The sequence below is a fragment of the Capsicum annuum genome, chromosome 1, assembly GCF_002878395.1.
Source record: "Capsicum annuum cultivar UCD-10X-F1 chromosome 1, UCD10Xv1.1, whole genome shotgun sequence".
Classification (NCBI taxonomy): Eukaryota; Viridiplantae; Streptophyta; class Magnoliopsida; order Solanales; family Solanaceae; genus Capsicum; species Capsicum annuum.
Genome location: NC_061111.1, coordinates 207,988,228 through 208,004,905, shown reverse-complemented (window position 1 = coordinate 208,004,905; position 16,678 = coordinate 207,988,228). Strand labels below are relative to the sequence as shown.

General features: G+C 31.3%; 1 protein-coding gene across 1 annotated transcript in view; it reads right to left on the bottom strand.

Moving 5' to 3' along the window:
- Positions 1-16,678, bottom strand: part of LOC107848492 — a 44,520-nt gene that overhangs the window by 5,810 nt on the left and 22,032 nt on the right. Inside the window, exon 4 of the mRNA XM_016693271.2 lies at positions 9,549-9,682. Within this exon, the coding sequence (XP_016548757.1) occupies positions 9,549-9,682 (134 nt within the window). The remainder of the gene's footprint in view (positions 1-9,548; positions 9,683-16,678) is intronic.

Sequence of the window (16,678 nt, the reverse complement as noted above, 5' to 3'; positions counted from 1 at the left end):
ATTTAGAAAGTAGATGTATATATATATATATATATATATTCATATTTTGGTCTTTAAATTATAATATTTATCCATTAATTGCTAATAAAATGATCCAAAATCCAATATAAACTTTAAGCCTAAACTTTTCACTCTTCATCTTATTTTTTAATATCAAGAGAATTTTTTGCTTCTCAATTTTTCATAATTGTGGTTTTTCATTAGCACATGAATGAAAACATACTTGATCTAAACTTCAATCACAATATAATTGTAAAAAATAAAGATTATAAAAAAAATTGATAAAAAACAAAAAAATAAAAAAAACCGAAAAACCGACTAAAACCTAAACCAAAAAAATAAATTTTATGTTGGTTTGATTTGGTTTATAGTTTTAATAAACCGATATAATTGGTTTATTTTTTTTCAATAGAAAACCAAACCAATCCGACCTATGTACACCCCTAGATGCAACAGACCAGGAAATTGCATGTCATAGACTCAACTATTGATGACTTTAGATATTTGATCCCAATAAGAAATGTCTTTAAACAATAATCTTCTTTACTTTTTAAGTAAAGTACAAATACTATTTTGCCCTCTACACCTCAAATATATTTTTAACTTTCCAGACTCATTTGTCTCTCAAATTTTATTTTTTATTATTTTCACTTTTTTATTTTTCCCTTCAATTTTATTATTCTATTTTTTATTATTTTTACTTTTATTTTTTTCTTTAATTTTACTGTCATATTGTAATTCATTTGTCTGAACCTTTATTTTTTTCTCTTTTTACTTTTTTTTCTCAAGCATTATCTATTTCTTTTTTTTCCTTTTTTTAATTCATTTGTCTTTAACCTTTATTTTTCTTTTATTTTGGTTTTTATCAGTTCTCTTTTTTTTCCTTTATTTTTCTCGAACTTTATTTTTATTTTTTCCTCTCAATTTTTTTTAATTCTTCGCTTTTTTATTATTCTTTATTTATTTTTTCTTTCCTTTTTTTTCTCAATCTTTTTTTTATTTCTCTATTTTGTTTGATCGTTTTTTCTTTTTACTCAACTTCTATTATATTTTGCTAATAATTAAAAAAATGAATAATCCGCAAAGAGATCTTTTTTTTTACATCAAAACAAACTTAAGGGTATGAATTGTTGTTACGAAGTTCTTTGAAATTTTTTTAGATAAGTCGTGTCTCTAAGGCGAGAGTTGTAGAATAGCTAATAAATAAATACATAACGTGGTAGAGTCAACTCTTGCCCATGAGGAATAATTTATTATTTGAAATTCCTTGAGCTAAGTCTTGCCTCTAAGGCAAGAGTTGTAGAACTTCTCATAAATGAAGACATAATATTGTGATGTTAACTCTTGCTCGTGGGATATAATTTATAGTTTGAAAGTCTTTGAGCTAAGTCTTATCTCTAAGGCAAGAGTTGTAGAACATCTCATAAATGAAAACATAACGTGGTAGTGTCACCTCCTGCCCATGGGGCATAATTTGTAGTTTGAATTAAAGTCTTTGAGCTAAGTCTTGCCTCTAAGGCAAGAGTTGTAGAACATCTTATAAATAAAGACATAACGTGGTAATATCAACTCTTGCCCGTGAGGCATAATTTGTAGTTTGAAAGTCTTTGAGCTAAGTCTTTCCTCTAAGGCAAGAGTTGTAGAACATCTCATAAATGAAAACATAACGTGGTAGTGTTAACTCTTGCCCCCGGGGCATAATTTGTAGTTTGAAAGTCTTTGAGTTAAGTCTTGCCTCTAAGGCAAGAGTGAGCTGTAGAACATATCATAAATAAAGACATAATGTGGTAGTGTTAACTCTTGCCCGCGGGACATAATTTGTAGTTTTAAAGTCCTTGAGCTAAGTCTTGCCTCTAGGGCAATAATTGTAGAACATCTCATAAATGAAAACATAACGTGGTAGAGTCAACTTTTATCCGTGGAGCATAATTTGTTGTTTGAAAGTCTTTGAGCTAATTAAGTCTTGCCTCTAAGGCAATAATTATAGAACATCTTATAAATGAAAACATACCATTGTAGAGTTAACTTTTGCCCGTGGGACATAATTTGTAGTTTGAAAGTCCTTGAGCTAAGTCTTGCCTCTAAGGTAATAGTTGTAGAGCATCTCATAAATGAAAACATAATGTGGTAAAGTTAACTCTTGCCCGTGGGGAATAATTTGTAGTTTGAAAGTCCTTAAGCTAAGTCTTGCCTCTAAGGCAATAATTGTAGAACATTTCATAAATGAAAATATAACGTGATAGAGTCACCTCTTGCCCATGGGACATAATTTGTTGTTTGAAAGTCCTTAGCTAAGTCTTGCCTCTAAGGCAATAGTTGTAGAACATCCCATAAATGAAAACATAACGTGGTAGAGTCAATTCTTGCCCGTGGGGCATAATTTGTTGTTTGAAAGTCCTTGAGCTAAGTCTTGCCTCTAAGACAATAGTTGTAAAACATCTCATAAATGAAAACATAACGTGATAGAGTCAACTCTTACTCGTGGGACATAATTTGTAGTTTAAAAATCTTTGAGCTAAATCTTGTCTCTAAGGCAATAGTTGTAGAACATCTCATAAATAAAAATATAACGTGGTAGAGTCAACTCTTGCCCGGAGAAAATAATTTATTGTTTGAAAGTCCCTGAACTAAGTCTTGCCTCTAAGGTAAGAGTTATAAAATATCTCATAAATGAAAATACAATGTGGTAGTGTCAACTCTTAACCATGAAACATAACTTCTTGTTTGAAAGTCATAAGTCTTGCCTCTACAATGTAGTAGTGTTAAATCTTACCCATGAAACATAACTTGTTGTTCGAAAGTCATAAGTCTTGCCTTTATAATGTAATAGTGTCAACTTTTGCTAGTGAGATGTAACTTGAATGGAAGAAATCAAAGAAAAGAACAAAAATTATTAAAAATTACGAAAAAAGAAGAAAATGAAGAAAAATATTAAAAAAATAAAAATCAAAGAAAATGTACAAGTTGAGAGAGAATAGGAAAAAAAATAAAGATTGATAAAAAAAAAAAAGATTAAATAAAAATAAAGGTCGAGAATTTTTTTTTTTAAAAAAGAAAAAATAAAAATCAAAGAAAATAAAAAGAATATTTTTTTTATAAAAGTAGATGTTGAGAGGTGTAAAGAAAAAAAATAAGGATTGAGAAAATTAAAAAGAACAAAAAAAAGAAGAAAGAAAAATAAAAAGGAAAAATAATATAATAATAAAAAAAGAAATTGAGAGGAAAAAAGTAAAAAAGTAAGGGTCGAGAAAAATTAAAAATAAAAAGAGAACATAAAAAATAAAAATTAAAGTAAAATAAAAAAGAGAAAAAAAATAAAAGTTGAAAGATATAAATATAAAGTTCTTATCCGTTATGAGAATCATTTATATAATTTACTCCATTAATAGGGTAATTTTATCTAAAAAATATTAATTAATAGGTAAAAACTATTTTAAAGAATTTTTTTTATTTGAAGCTAAAATTAGAAAGCTAAATTAATGTGGATCTATTTTTGAGATTTACTCGGATAAATTTAAAAAAAGGGGGGACACTGACTTCGGCCGGTCAGATCATTAATCATGGAAGGAAGGGTACCCCGAAGTCAGTCAACCAATCAATTGGACCAATAATGGTGGCTTCCAAACCCTAGCAATAGCAACTTCGGGAGAAGTGCAGTGGGGGAAAATAGGAGGTTAAGAATGATGAAAGATGACATGAGGGAAACAACGAAAATCCCTGTAAATTTCCATTAGAAGTTGGATCTAACTCAAACGTACAGAAATTCAAACATGGAGCACCTTGTTTGGAGGCAACAACCTTGTTGCCCAAGGGATAACCTTGAATTAGTGTGGAGCCAATTATACAATATTGGAAAAAGGTTATAAAGTTGGATGTACTAGAGATTGAAAAGGAGAATAGTAAATGGAAGCTTAATAGTGTTTGTTGTTGGATATGACTTGACGATTGGTGCAATAGAGAGATTTATTGCTTCAAGCTAGAGTATTGTTACTAAACCAAAGGTGTTCTACCATAATGATGGGTACTTTTTGGTGAGGTTAAATTCATATGGGTATTTTTTGGTGAGGTTAAAGTCAATTGGTTACTTTTTAGTGAGGTTAAATTCAGTGGAGGATCGAGATGAGGTATTATACTCTGGACCATACATAGTAGGGAATGGACCAATAATTCTTAAAGTATGATCAGTTGATTTTGATTTTAAAACTCGGGTGCTGCAAACCATTCTCGTTTGGGCCAAACTTCCCAATCTACCTACTAGTTTTTGGGGTTAAATTCACTTAGTGGGATTGGTAATGTCCTGGGAATGCCACTATTTATTGATGAATTTACAACGAAGGTCGATAGGATATCTTATGCTCGTATCCTAGTGAAGGTAGATACAACAAAGAGGCTCCTGGATGTAATCTAGGTGCTTCATCCCAATAGGAGGATGCTAGAATAGAAGGTCGAATATGATTGGGTACCAGTTTTTTCCCCAACCGATTTGATTGTTGGTCACATATGCTGACCAAAACCATAGAAACCACCAGCACCAAAAAGAGCAGATCCAAGTGTGGTTAAAGCATGGTAAATACTTAAGGATACACCAGTGAAGATCAAGGATAATAAGGAGATTAAAAGGAAACAAGCTGCTCAAACAAAGGGAAAAATACAAGTAGCTAACATATAGGATAGGAGTGAGCAACAATGGACACATGTTGGTGAAAAGGCCACAATAAAGAGAACTACTCAATTGACTATTTCTGAAGTAGTTGAAACTAGGGGTGGGCGTTTGGTACTTCAGTTTGGGTTCGGTTTTTTTATTTTGATTTTTTCGATTTTGAAATTATAAGAACCAAAAGCCAAACCGAATTTGTTTGGTTCGGTTCGGTTGGGTTTATATAATTTTCGGTTCGTTTTTATTGCGGTTTAATAATTTTAATTTTTCGATTTTGGACTTGTTTAATGGGCTACGTAATATTTATAAATTGGGCTACTGGACAGCCAGACAGGTATACAACTAATAAGTAATAACACCAGTTTACAAATTGAAGGAATGGAGATGATTAGGTATATACAGAAAATAAAATATGTACATGGACAAATCAGTGTAATATAGATATATTAATTTAATAAAAGGAAATTTGCCTTCTGGAATGAAATCAATTTACTGATTTAGGGCCTTTTGAAATATATATTAATTTAATAATATAGACATATTAGTGTATATTATTATATTATATAAAGGGCCTCTTAAAAGTTAAATATATATTATATAATTAAAAAAAGTATATTAAAAATTTTGGTTTAAACCGAAAAATCGAATTATGTGAACCTAAAACCCGTAACCCGAATCGAAATACTGATTTTTTTTTTTTTAAAACCAAACCCGAACCAAAGAATCGAACCCAAAAAAACCGAACTGATTCGGTTCGATTCGATTCGGTATTTCGATTTTTCGGTATTTATGCCCACCCCTAGCTAAAACTGAACATGAGTTTGGCATTCTCTGAATCAAGTAAGACTCGAGCTTGTAATGAGAAAGCAAGAGAAGGACATCAACTGGACACTAGACCTTTCATAACACATGAATGCAGTTAGCCACGTGGAATATTACATGTCTCAATAAGAGCTATAAGCAAGTAGAGAGCTTAGTAGATTTTAAAAAATAAGCAGATTGCAATTATAGCAATCATAGAGCATAAAACAAAGCACGAGGATAGTATCAAGAGGGTAGTGACTAAAGTAGCTAGAGGATGGGAGTTGTTCACAATCTACACTTAAGCAACAAGAGAAGGTTGTTAGTACTCTGGGATCCTAAACTGGTGTACTTTACAATGACATACACATTAATATGTTGTATCTATAGGTTCACCAATGTTCATAGGTTGGGGTGGAGAATTAATATATCATTTGTGTATGGTCTGCATAGTGTTGATACCAGAGTAAGCTTATGGGAAAAGCTAAATAATATGGTAGGAAACCAATAACGGCCATGGATTAGCATGGGGGATTTTAACACCCCAATAGTTAATGATAAAACATGAGGGAACCCAATTCTTGATGCTGAGGTGAGGGATTTTAATGAGTTCTTGCTGGAAGCATCCACAACTTCCATGAAGTCTGTAGGCAGGTGGTTTACATGGTCAAATGGACATATATGTAGTCGGATCGACTGGGCAATTGTTGATGTAGTTTGGATGATGTAACTTCCACTAATAGAGGTACATATCTTGGATCCTGGGTGCTTAGATCATTCTCCTTTACGTATCCAGTTGGATGCTAATGTTGAATCTGATCAAAAGACTTTTAAATTCCTCAATTTCTTAGCTAAGAATATTGATTTCAAGAAGGAAATACAGCTGGCTTGAAAGCATAATAATGGTCCAATTATGAAGTGTGGTAAAGTTAAAATGTGCAAAACCGAGGCTCAAGAAGCTTAACACAAATGAATATAGGTAGTCTGGGAAAGTAGTTCACAAGTAGAGAGATAAGTTCAAAGCAAGTTAAGGGATCACCACCAATATTTTACCTTATTTGACTATGAGAAATTTATCAAGGAACAACAGGAAAAATGAAGTAACATAGAGGAACGTATTTGAAGGTAAAATTCTCGAGTGCATACTTAAATTAGGGAAATCCAACTCTGCTTATTTCCTTGCTAGTTTAAAGAATAGACAAGGCCAAAAAAGCATTCAATGTCTTCGAAATGCTCAAGAGGACTGGATAAGAACCAATGATGGTATTCACAAAGAGATACTCAAATTCTATAAGTAATTGCTTGGTAGTGCTGCAGAGCAGCTCCCAACAGTCAATACGAGTGTCATAAAGGAGGGTAGATGCCTTGACAGACAACAACTTAAAATCAATGCTTCGGTGATTTCTGAAGAAATCCTTGTAGTACTTGAGGAAATAGATGAGTTAAAAGCACTGGGTGTGATGGATATAATGCTTTAATTATCAAGGAGGCCTGATATGTGAATGGGATTGGGAAGGATGTGATTAAGCCTGTCCAAGATTTCTTCATAGTAGTATAAACTATACCATTATTACCATCATTTCTAAAGTTTTAAATATGTATAAGGTAACTGAATTTCGACCAATATCTTATTGTACAATGCTTGATAAACTGATATCTAAATTGATTACTAGTAGAATGCATAGTGTTATGGACCATTGAGTTGATAATAGATAGTCAACCTTTGTACCAAGATAGATTACTATATATAATATCATTATGAGCCGCGAGCTAGCTAAGGTATTTGAGAGGAAAGTTGTCTCACCAAGGTGTATGCTTAAAGTAGACATGAGAAAAGCTTACGACTCAATGGAATAGCCTTATCTGAAACAAATATTGAGATTTTTGAATTGACACGAGGCATTCATAAACTGGATCATTGTATGCATTGAAACAATAACTCATTCAACATCCATCGATAGATAACTTACCACTCCATTCCAGGCAAAAAAGGGTTTAAGGAAGGGTGACCCCGTGTCACCTTACTTATTTGTATTTGTCAGGGCGTATTTGCTTAGAGTATTGAAAAAGTTGATCAGTATGCCAGAGTTTAAGTTTCTATCAAAGTGGAAAAAGCTAAACCTTGTTTAGTTGGTCTTTGCTAATGATTTACTTAATGTTTTTGTAGGGGTGACTTAGGCTCTATACAACGGCTCTATTCTTACTTCAATAGATTTTCTTCTGCCTCACGTTTGAAAGCAAATATTGAAAAAGTTCATTCTACTTTAGAGGTGGACCAAGTAATTCAAGATGAGACAATTTACTGCCTAGGATTCTCAAAAAGGAAAATGCCCTTTAGATACCTTGGGTTTTATTTAAGCACAAGAAAGACTACTATAGCTTAATACAAGCAATTATTGAACAAGATAATGGGGAAAATCGCCTTCTGAACTGTAAAATTCCTACTATATCCAGGGTGATTACAGTTGATTAAGTCAGTATCATTAGTCTTCAAGTCCTCTGGTCTCATGTATTTATGATCCCTAAAATAATTTTGTCAACTATTGACGGCTTATGTCGAAGATTCATGTGGACGGGTGGGATTGACATGTAAAAAAGAAGGCCTTAGTAGCATGGGAGGAGTTGAATTAGCCTTAATCTGCTGGCCCTGAATGCACTGCATGTTTAGCATTGGAACATAACTACAATTGCTAAATTATTATGAAATCTATGTAAAAAGAAAGATACTCTATGAGTGCAGTGGGTGCATAGTTACCACATAAAAGGACAAACAGTTTCGGAGGTCCAGATTCCTCATGCACCATGGGTGATAGAAAAGATATGATGTAGTCCAGATGCCAACTTTTTTCATCAAGCAGTTATATAAACAGTTTAGGGGAAATTACCAAAAGGTGGATTACATGAGACTTTTCTTCAACAATTTAGGTGCCTCAAAGTGGTGTGTCATCTTTTATTTAGCCATGAAGACTAGACTTATGACAAGAGATAAAGTGGCTAAATGGAGTAGTATTGATGATCTCAGATGTCCATTATGTAAAGAATTTGATGATTATAAAGCACTTATTTTTTATTTGCCCATATTCCTCTAGGGTCTGGGAGAAAATCTTAACATGACGAGATTAGAAGGTAACCTATAACGTGGACTAAATAACTAAAATGAATCGTCCAGCATGCCAAAGGGACGGGCATGACTACTGAAGTATATGGAATGGCATTGGGTTGTTGTATTTATAAAATATGGATGGAAAGGAACAATGGGGTATTTCAACAACAAAAGGTTGATGCATCCATCTTGGTCAAGTAGACTATACAAGAAATACATAGACATGGCATTGAACATCCTTGGCTATGTAGCGACTATCTTGCTTGAACGTTTATCCTTAGTATTGTATGTTATGAGTGATAGCTGGTAGGAAGGGAAGAGGCTGAGCAGATGCAACTTTGGGGTTTTTCATTGTTGTCACCTTTCAACTTGTTTTGGATGATCATTTGGTAAATAAAATCTTTACTTACCACTATATAAATTCTTTTAAGGAAAAAATTGGGGAGGGGAAGGAAATATAGAGGAGGTGATCATACAAGGCGGGAGAATCAAACATTCACAAACAAGATAAAAACTTAAGGAGTCAATTGAGCTATTACAATTCTCCAATTAAATTTATATTGTTATTCCATATTTAAGGATAATAATATCTAACATAATTCATAAAAAATTATATTTAAAAAAATTATGTAAAAGGATAAAAATATATATACAGTTCTCCAGGGACCAAATGATAACACATGAGTTAAGTAATTGAAGTTGAATTCTTTTTATAAAATGAAAGGTATGAAAATGTCTAGACAGCTAAACAACAATTTTCATATGAGAATTTTTTTTTGCCAGTAGAAAATTAAGTTATTCACTTAAAATACTTCTTTTAAAATTTATATTTAAGAAGTATGGAGATTCTTTTAATTTATTCATGTTTGATTCGAACTATGAATTAAGAAATTTCTTAAAGAAAATATTTTTCTCTTTAATAAATTTTATGCATAAAATATTAGATTAGTCGAGACAGTAAATATCAAATACCATATGATTGATTACCTTTTTAAAAATTGGAAACTCAGCTTTACTAAGAATTTCTTCTACTCCCATAGGAATTTCACCTTTTTCACATATAGAATCTGATTTATCAGTAAGGTCATTCTTGTCATGTAGAAATCCTAGAACCTCAAATCCTACAAAAAGAAGAGAAATTGACATCATATGATTTGCTAATAACATGCATCATGAAACATTAATAGATATAATAATGAAAAAATTATATAAAAGTGCGTCCAACAATGTTATATTACAAAATATAGTTCACTGTACATTATTTCTTCCGTTCCACAATAAGTTAATTGTTAGATTTTGGCACACATATTAAGAAAAAAAAGCAAAGACATAAATTTATGTTCCACAATAATGTTTTTTCTTTTATTGTTTCCCATCTTATATCAGTAAAGAAATAAGTTTTGAACCTAAGTCAACCTTAAGTTAGTTGAAGAGGTGAGGTTGTCCAAATCATATTAAAGAAATCATGCATTCCTTAAAGGGTCGATGTGAAACTCTTCATACACACATACCCCTCATGTCCAGGATTGTCCTGGACATTCTGGTACATGAGCATTTTAATATAGGGTCTCAACATCAGAAAATTAGACTTAGGATAAGTTCTACTTGGATACTAGGTAAAAAATGAATTTTGCGCCTAACTTAACTCTATAAGTTAGGTTAGAATCGTAGGTAATGATTGTCCAAGTTAAAGTTATAGGTAAATAAATAAGGTGTTCTACCAACACAAGGCTTAATTCTTTGCATGAAAAGTCCACCCTTATTCCCTTAAAAGGCCAATGTAAAACCCTACATACACAATCAACCACATTATATTATGATTAAATTTGAATTCGCTCATTGCAATGCCGATTTTTGAAGGTGGAGGTCCAACAAGATTTTTTTTTCTCATTCCAAAAGACGCAAATTCAAGACTTTTTATTATAAATGAATAGATCTCAATCATCCCCTACCACTGATATCAATGATTTTTCCAACTTGCTTTGTAGTAAGTAGTAAAACAGGAAAAAAAAATAGTTCAAACTTAGATCAGCTGCGTCTAGAATAATAACTTTGAAAAAGAAATTTTTAAAATCATTTTTCTGTAATAGTTAACATTTTTTTATTCTTCACTAAGAGCTTCCATCTCTTTTGCATCCTTGATGACTCAACTCACAACCTTCAGGTTGGAAGTGAAGAATGCTTACTATCCAAGAATAGTGTGTTTTGATATCTATAAGTTGTACTCAACTAAAAAAGAATGATACGTTAATCGGTTCTAAAAAAAATAGTACATCTCTAAAAGAACAATTAGACTTGAATTGTCCATCTAATCTTTAATGAAAATATTTTTATAACTACAAAATTTTTAATTTTAAAAGAGAAATTTTAAAATTCACACGATCTTCTAATTGTGATGGCATATTTAAAATCACAACAACAATAATATCGTACTCGGTAAAATTTCACTCTAGAGGATAGTGTATACATAAAATTTATCGTGACCTTGTAGATGTTAGGAGACTGTTTTCGGAAGACCCTCAACTCAAATAGCACATATTAAAGTAGATTTTAAAGAAGAAGATAGAAGTTATGAAGACATTGCAAATAATAAGTAAAACACTCTAGTGCATACAAAGAAAAGGAACAATAACCACAATGAAATAAAATGACGTACTAATAGGAATCGAGACACCATAATCTATGAGAATGGTGCTAATATTACTGGTAAGCAAGGCGACATTTATCTCATTGGACAACGAGACGTTGCTTAACCACCTACTAATTTATCACCCTAATCTTTGACCTTCATAACTTTCTATGTAAGATAATAAGCTCATTAAGCTAGAGATGCATCATGCATGTCCTATCTAATTACCTCTCTCAATGGTTCAGCAAATTTCCTTTTTTCTTTAACTTTTGTGTTCGTCAAATTCCATATAGCACATGGATGTTGTTAATGTTTAATTTTCATAAATGACAACTGTGTAGAAAATGATTTGGAGCTTTCAAAATTGAAATTCAATCAATCAAGGAATAAATAAAGAAGCTATTCTCAATCAAATATTCCTCAAATCAAAAAAGAAGCATGCCCATATTCATTAGGGAAAATAGATCTCCCAAATCAGTCAAAGTCAATCAACACTTCTTTAAAATTTAAAAAATCCTGCGTGAAAGGAAAGGAATCACCAGTCAAGGGATCATAATTAATGGTCCAACCTTATTCATGAAAACAAATATTTTATATTCAATTTTCAAGGATCAAATCTCTTTGGCTACCTTTCATTCTTGGGTTGCCTTTCATTCTAACATCTTCCAATAACTTAATATTAGCCCTCTCTATATAAAGACATGGAAGATCAAGATAAAACTTGTATTCTTCATAAGTTTGTTGTGAATCATGAAAAAAGAGGAGAGAAAAAATATAGTTGGTGAGGCACTGTATCAAAAGAAAGAAAAGAATAGAGTGCAAGTATAAATCAAAAGCTATACTAAAATCTTGTAATACTTTATTTACTATAAAGAGCCAGTGAAATTCCTTGCGACCCAAGAATTCTAAAGTAAGACCTATTCTGGATTTCCACTGGTATAAAATATTTGGTTTCAAGTTTATTTTTCAACATTTTTATCATAGTAATTGTTTTGCTTTCTCAATACTGTTCTGACAGTTGACTAACTGATATAGTAAGTTGACTATGAAATTAAAAATTCACCCCCTCCCTTACTACTTTCAATTAGTATCAAAACCTAGATTCACGCATATTTGCCTGACAACAAAGTGAGAAAAGGTTATGACTCAAACTGATGCTGGAACACTATTCTCAGAAGGTACATCTCAAATCAGACCTCCCTACTCAATAGGAAACATTTCTCCTATTGGAATATAAGAATGGAACAACAAAAACATACCAATGCATCCCTACAAAGTGGGGTTTGGAGACGGTAAAGTGTACGCAATCCATACTACTATATCAGATCAAGCAGAGAGACTATTTTCGATAGATATCCGACTGAGAAAAAAATAACAGTATAACAAATATAAAAACAAGCAATAAAATTGGATAACACGCTATTATATAATAAAAGAAACAAGACACTCACAGAGTAATACTATAAACTATCTATCTGAAATCACAAACATCTCCAAAATACTACGAACAAAAAACTATAGACATACGCAATATACTATGACTACAGGAACAACTAAAAACAAGCACCCATTCGTACTAGGACACACTCCTAACTACTAATCATTTATTCTTATTCAATCCTCCATACCTTCTTATCAAGGATCATGTCCTCCTTAAGTGTAACTATTCTATATCATGACTAATCACCTCCGTCTAATATTTTTTTGGTCTACCTCTACCCTACCTAAAATCATCCATATCCAATATCTCATATCTCTTTACTGGATTATCCGTGCACTTCCTCATCATATGCTCAAACCATCTCAACATCATTTTCTCATCTTATTTTCACTAAATTCACTCCTACCTTTTCTCGAATAATCTCATTTTTAACCCTATCTCTCCTAGTAAGTCTGCACATCTATCTTAATATCTTTATATTTCTACCTTCAACTTTTAGATGTGGGAGTTCTTGACTTAACAACACTCTTCATTATACAACATATCTGATCGGACTACCACTTTAAAGAACTCGTCCTTAAGATTAGGGGGCACCTTCCTATCACACAAGACTCCTGAAGTGAGCCTCTATTTCATAAATTCTTATGATGTGAAGGTATGGAGAGTAATAAAACTTGGTTATCTTCTAATTATTGCTTCAAACAAAGATAGAAAGATATTAGATGATGGTCAAGCATCAATTGAAAAGATCCCAACTTTGGAGGACTACACTGATGAATGAATAAAGATCACTCAAATTAATTCAAATGTAAAAAATATATTGTACAATGCTATCAGTGGTTAAGAATATGAGAAGACCTCATGTTGTGATACTTATAAGGAAATATAGGGCAAATTAGAAGTTATATATAAAGGAGCTAAAAAGGTTAAGCCAAATTTTGTAAGTTAGTTGGGTTACGAATATGAACTTCTAAGATGAAGCAGGAAAAACTTATCTTGTATCAAATCACATCACCAGGATTCTCAAAACTCTATCACCTCAATGGATTTCTAAAGTAGTGTCTCTTGAAAGCACGAATCTACGCAAAATAACCTATAATGAAGTGAGAGGAGATCTCGTTGCCTAGAAGGATCAATTACAAGATGTTAAAAAGGAAATTATTGACTTTAAAGCTACAAATGATGAAGAAAAAGATGACTCCTTATGTGAATATGAACTTTCTCTTATCATTAGAACAGTGGTTGATAACTACTTTGTATCTAGGAATCAAAGAAGAGGAAAATCGAACTACTCAAGAGGAAAGCAAACCACTAAGTACAAAAATATAAATTAAAATACTACAACTATGAACGATATGGCCATATTGCTTATGACTGTCTAGAAGCAAAAAGAGGACCCTCGAAAGAAAGTTAAAAGGCTTTAGTAATTGAGGTTATTAAAATCACTCTAAAAATGATAATGAGAATATTGGAGATGTCTGCTTCATGGCCATCAGGAAATCCAACCAGGTAAGGACTGAATCTTGCAATGAATTCTTTAATATACAAAGTTTATTAGATCATTCCATAGTTGATTTAAATAAAGTTCATTATGAAAATAGAACTTTGTTAAAAGAAAGAAGAGACTAGAAAGTCAGATTTGAAGTTTGTGAAAATGAAAAGTTTTTTTTCAAGAAAGAATGAATAACTTAAAGATTAAAATCAATAGTTCTCAAAAAATTTTCAGTCATAATATTGTCAAATCAAATAAGTCGACTGATTCTTTAAAGTCAGCTGACAAAAAATGTGATAATGGTAGATCTACTTATGATAACAAATATTATAGTTCTGAAGAGTCTCAACGATCAACTAACTCTAAAATGTCAATCAGAGTAACTAATCACAGTCATAATACTTATCAAAGAAACTCGACCATTAAAAAATACTCTCGTCTTTCATGTTTTCATTGTGACAAATTTGATGATAGATATTATAATTGCAAATTCCGTTCTAGAAATCTTGGTAAATGATTTTTATGACAAAAAAAATTAAATCTACTAATCCAAGTACTAGCTCCAAGGGAACCAAGAATGCTTGAGTACCAAAAAATTATGTGATATATTTATTTTATAGGAACAATACTATAAATTCTAATGGAAAATGACATCTTGATAATGCGTGTTCAAATCACATAATAGGTAACAAAATTTTATTTAAATCTATTGCTAACTATAATGAAAGAGATATTAGCTTTGCAAACAATTTCAAAAGTAGAGTAATAGATATTGATACTATATCTTTTAATGAATCATGTGATGTTACTAACGTTTACCTTATCAAAAGCTTGAAGTACAAAATAATAAGTCAGCCATGTGATTCTGGTTTAGAGGTAAGGTTTAAAAAAGGATTGATGTAAAAATGAAAAGCTTGGAAAACTTTTTCTCCCTGAAAATAGACACAAAAATGTATATGTTTTGGACTCTATCAAAAAGACATAAAATCACATCTATTTGGTCTCTATATCAGAAGAACCATGGATTTGAAATAAGAAGATAGGTCATGCAACCATAAGACTCATTGAAAATTTAGCCAAACATGAGTTCGCTACTGAAATTTCTAAATTGGATTACAAAAAAACTCATATTTGTTTTGTTTGTCAACTTGATAAGCAAATTAGAAATTCTTTTTCTATCAAAGATATTATTTCTATTACTAAATCATTGTAGCTCCATTACATAGATCTCTTTGGTCCTACTAGAACTGCTAACATTAGAGGTAAAAGGTATGTCTCTGTTATTATTGATCATTATTCTCATTTTATCAGGTTATATTTTTTCTAACAATGACGACACTTTGATGAATTTTAAAGTTTTCTATGAAAAAGTCCAAAGGAACAAAGGTTACTATATTTTTGCTATAATGATCATGGAAGATAGAGAACAAATGCTTTGAAGCATTTTGTAATAGTCAAGGCTATATCAAAATTTTTCTGCTCTAAAATCTCCTCTGCAAAATAGAGTTGTGAAACACAAAAATAGAACTCATCAAGACATGACAATTATTTGTGAACACTTTCTACCTCATAGATTTTGGACAAAAGCTATAAGTACTGCTTGTCATATTTTTAAATAAGTGCCTTATTAGATCAATTCTGAAGAAAGCTACTTATGAACCGTTGAATAATAAGAAATCCAACATTGGATACTTTCGTCCTTTTGGATGAAATATTTTGTTAAAAATTATGGTACGAACAACATTGATAAGTTTGATCCTTGAAGTGATGAAGGTATATTCATGAAATACTTTAGCTCTAGTAGATATTACAGAGTTTTTAATAAATATATTCGTTTCATTGAAGAATCTTTTCATATTATCTTTGATTGCTTTAATCGTATTTTAGAAAATATTAATAGTACAAATGATGAGGATGAATAGGACAAAACAACAAAAGATACTTCCACCAAAGTCGACTGTCACTATTGATGATCAATTTGCAATAGAAACTATTCCAAATGAATAGACAAGAAATCCTAAATATCCAAATAAGTTCATCCTTAGAAATCCTCATCCTTAGAAATCCCAATGAAGGAACGAAAACAAGAGCCTTCAGAAAAAAAAGTGCAAATGTTTTCCTTATATCTCAACTTGAATCAAAGAAGATAAATAAGGCCTTAAATTATAAAAACTAAGTTAGAACAACGGCAAAAAAGCTTGAACAATTTGATAAAAATAATTTATGGACTCTGATTTCAAAATCAGAAAACACTTTCATTATTGACATTAAATGGATCTTCAAAAATAAGATAAAAAATCAGAGGATGGTTCAAAATAAATCTTGTCTAGTCATCAAGGCTACTCGCAATAAGAGTCGACTATGATGAAACATTTGCACCAATAGCAAGGGTACAGTTCATTTGGATCTTAGTTGCATATGCTTCTTATAAAGATTTTAAATTTTTTCAAGTAAATATCAAAAGTGATTTTTAAATGACTTTATTAAGGAACAAGTTTTTGTAAAAAAACTCCCAGTTTTGAAAACCTCAAATTTTCTTACCATGTCTTTACACT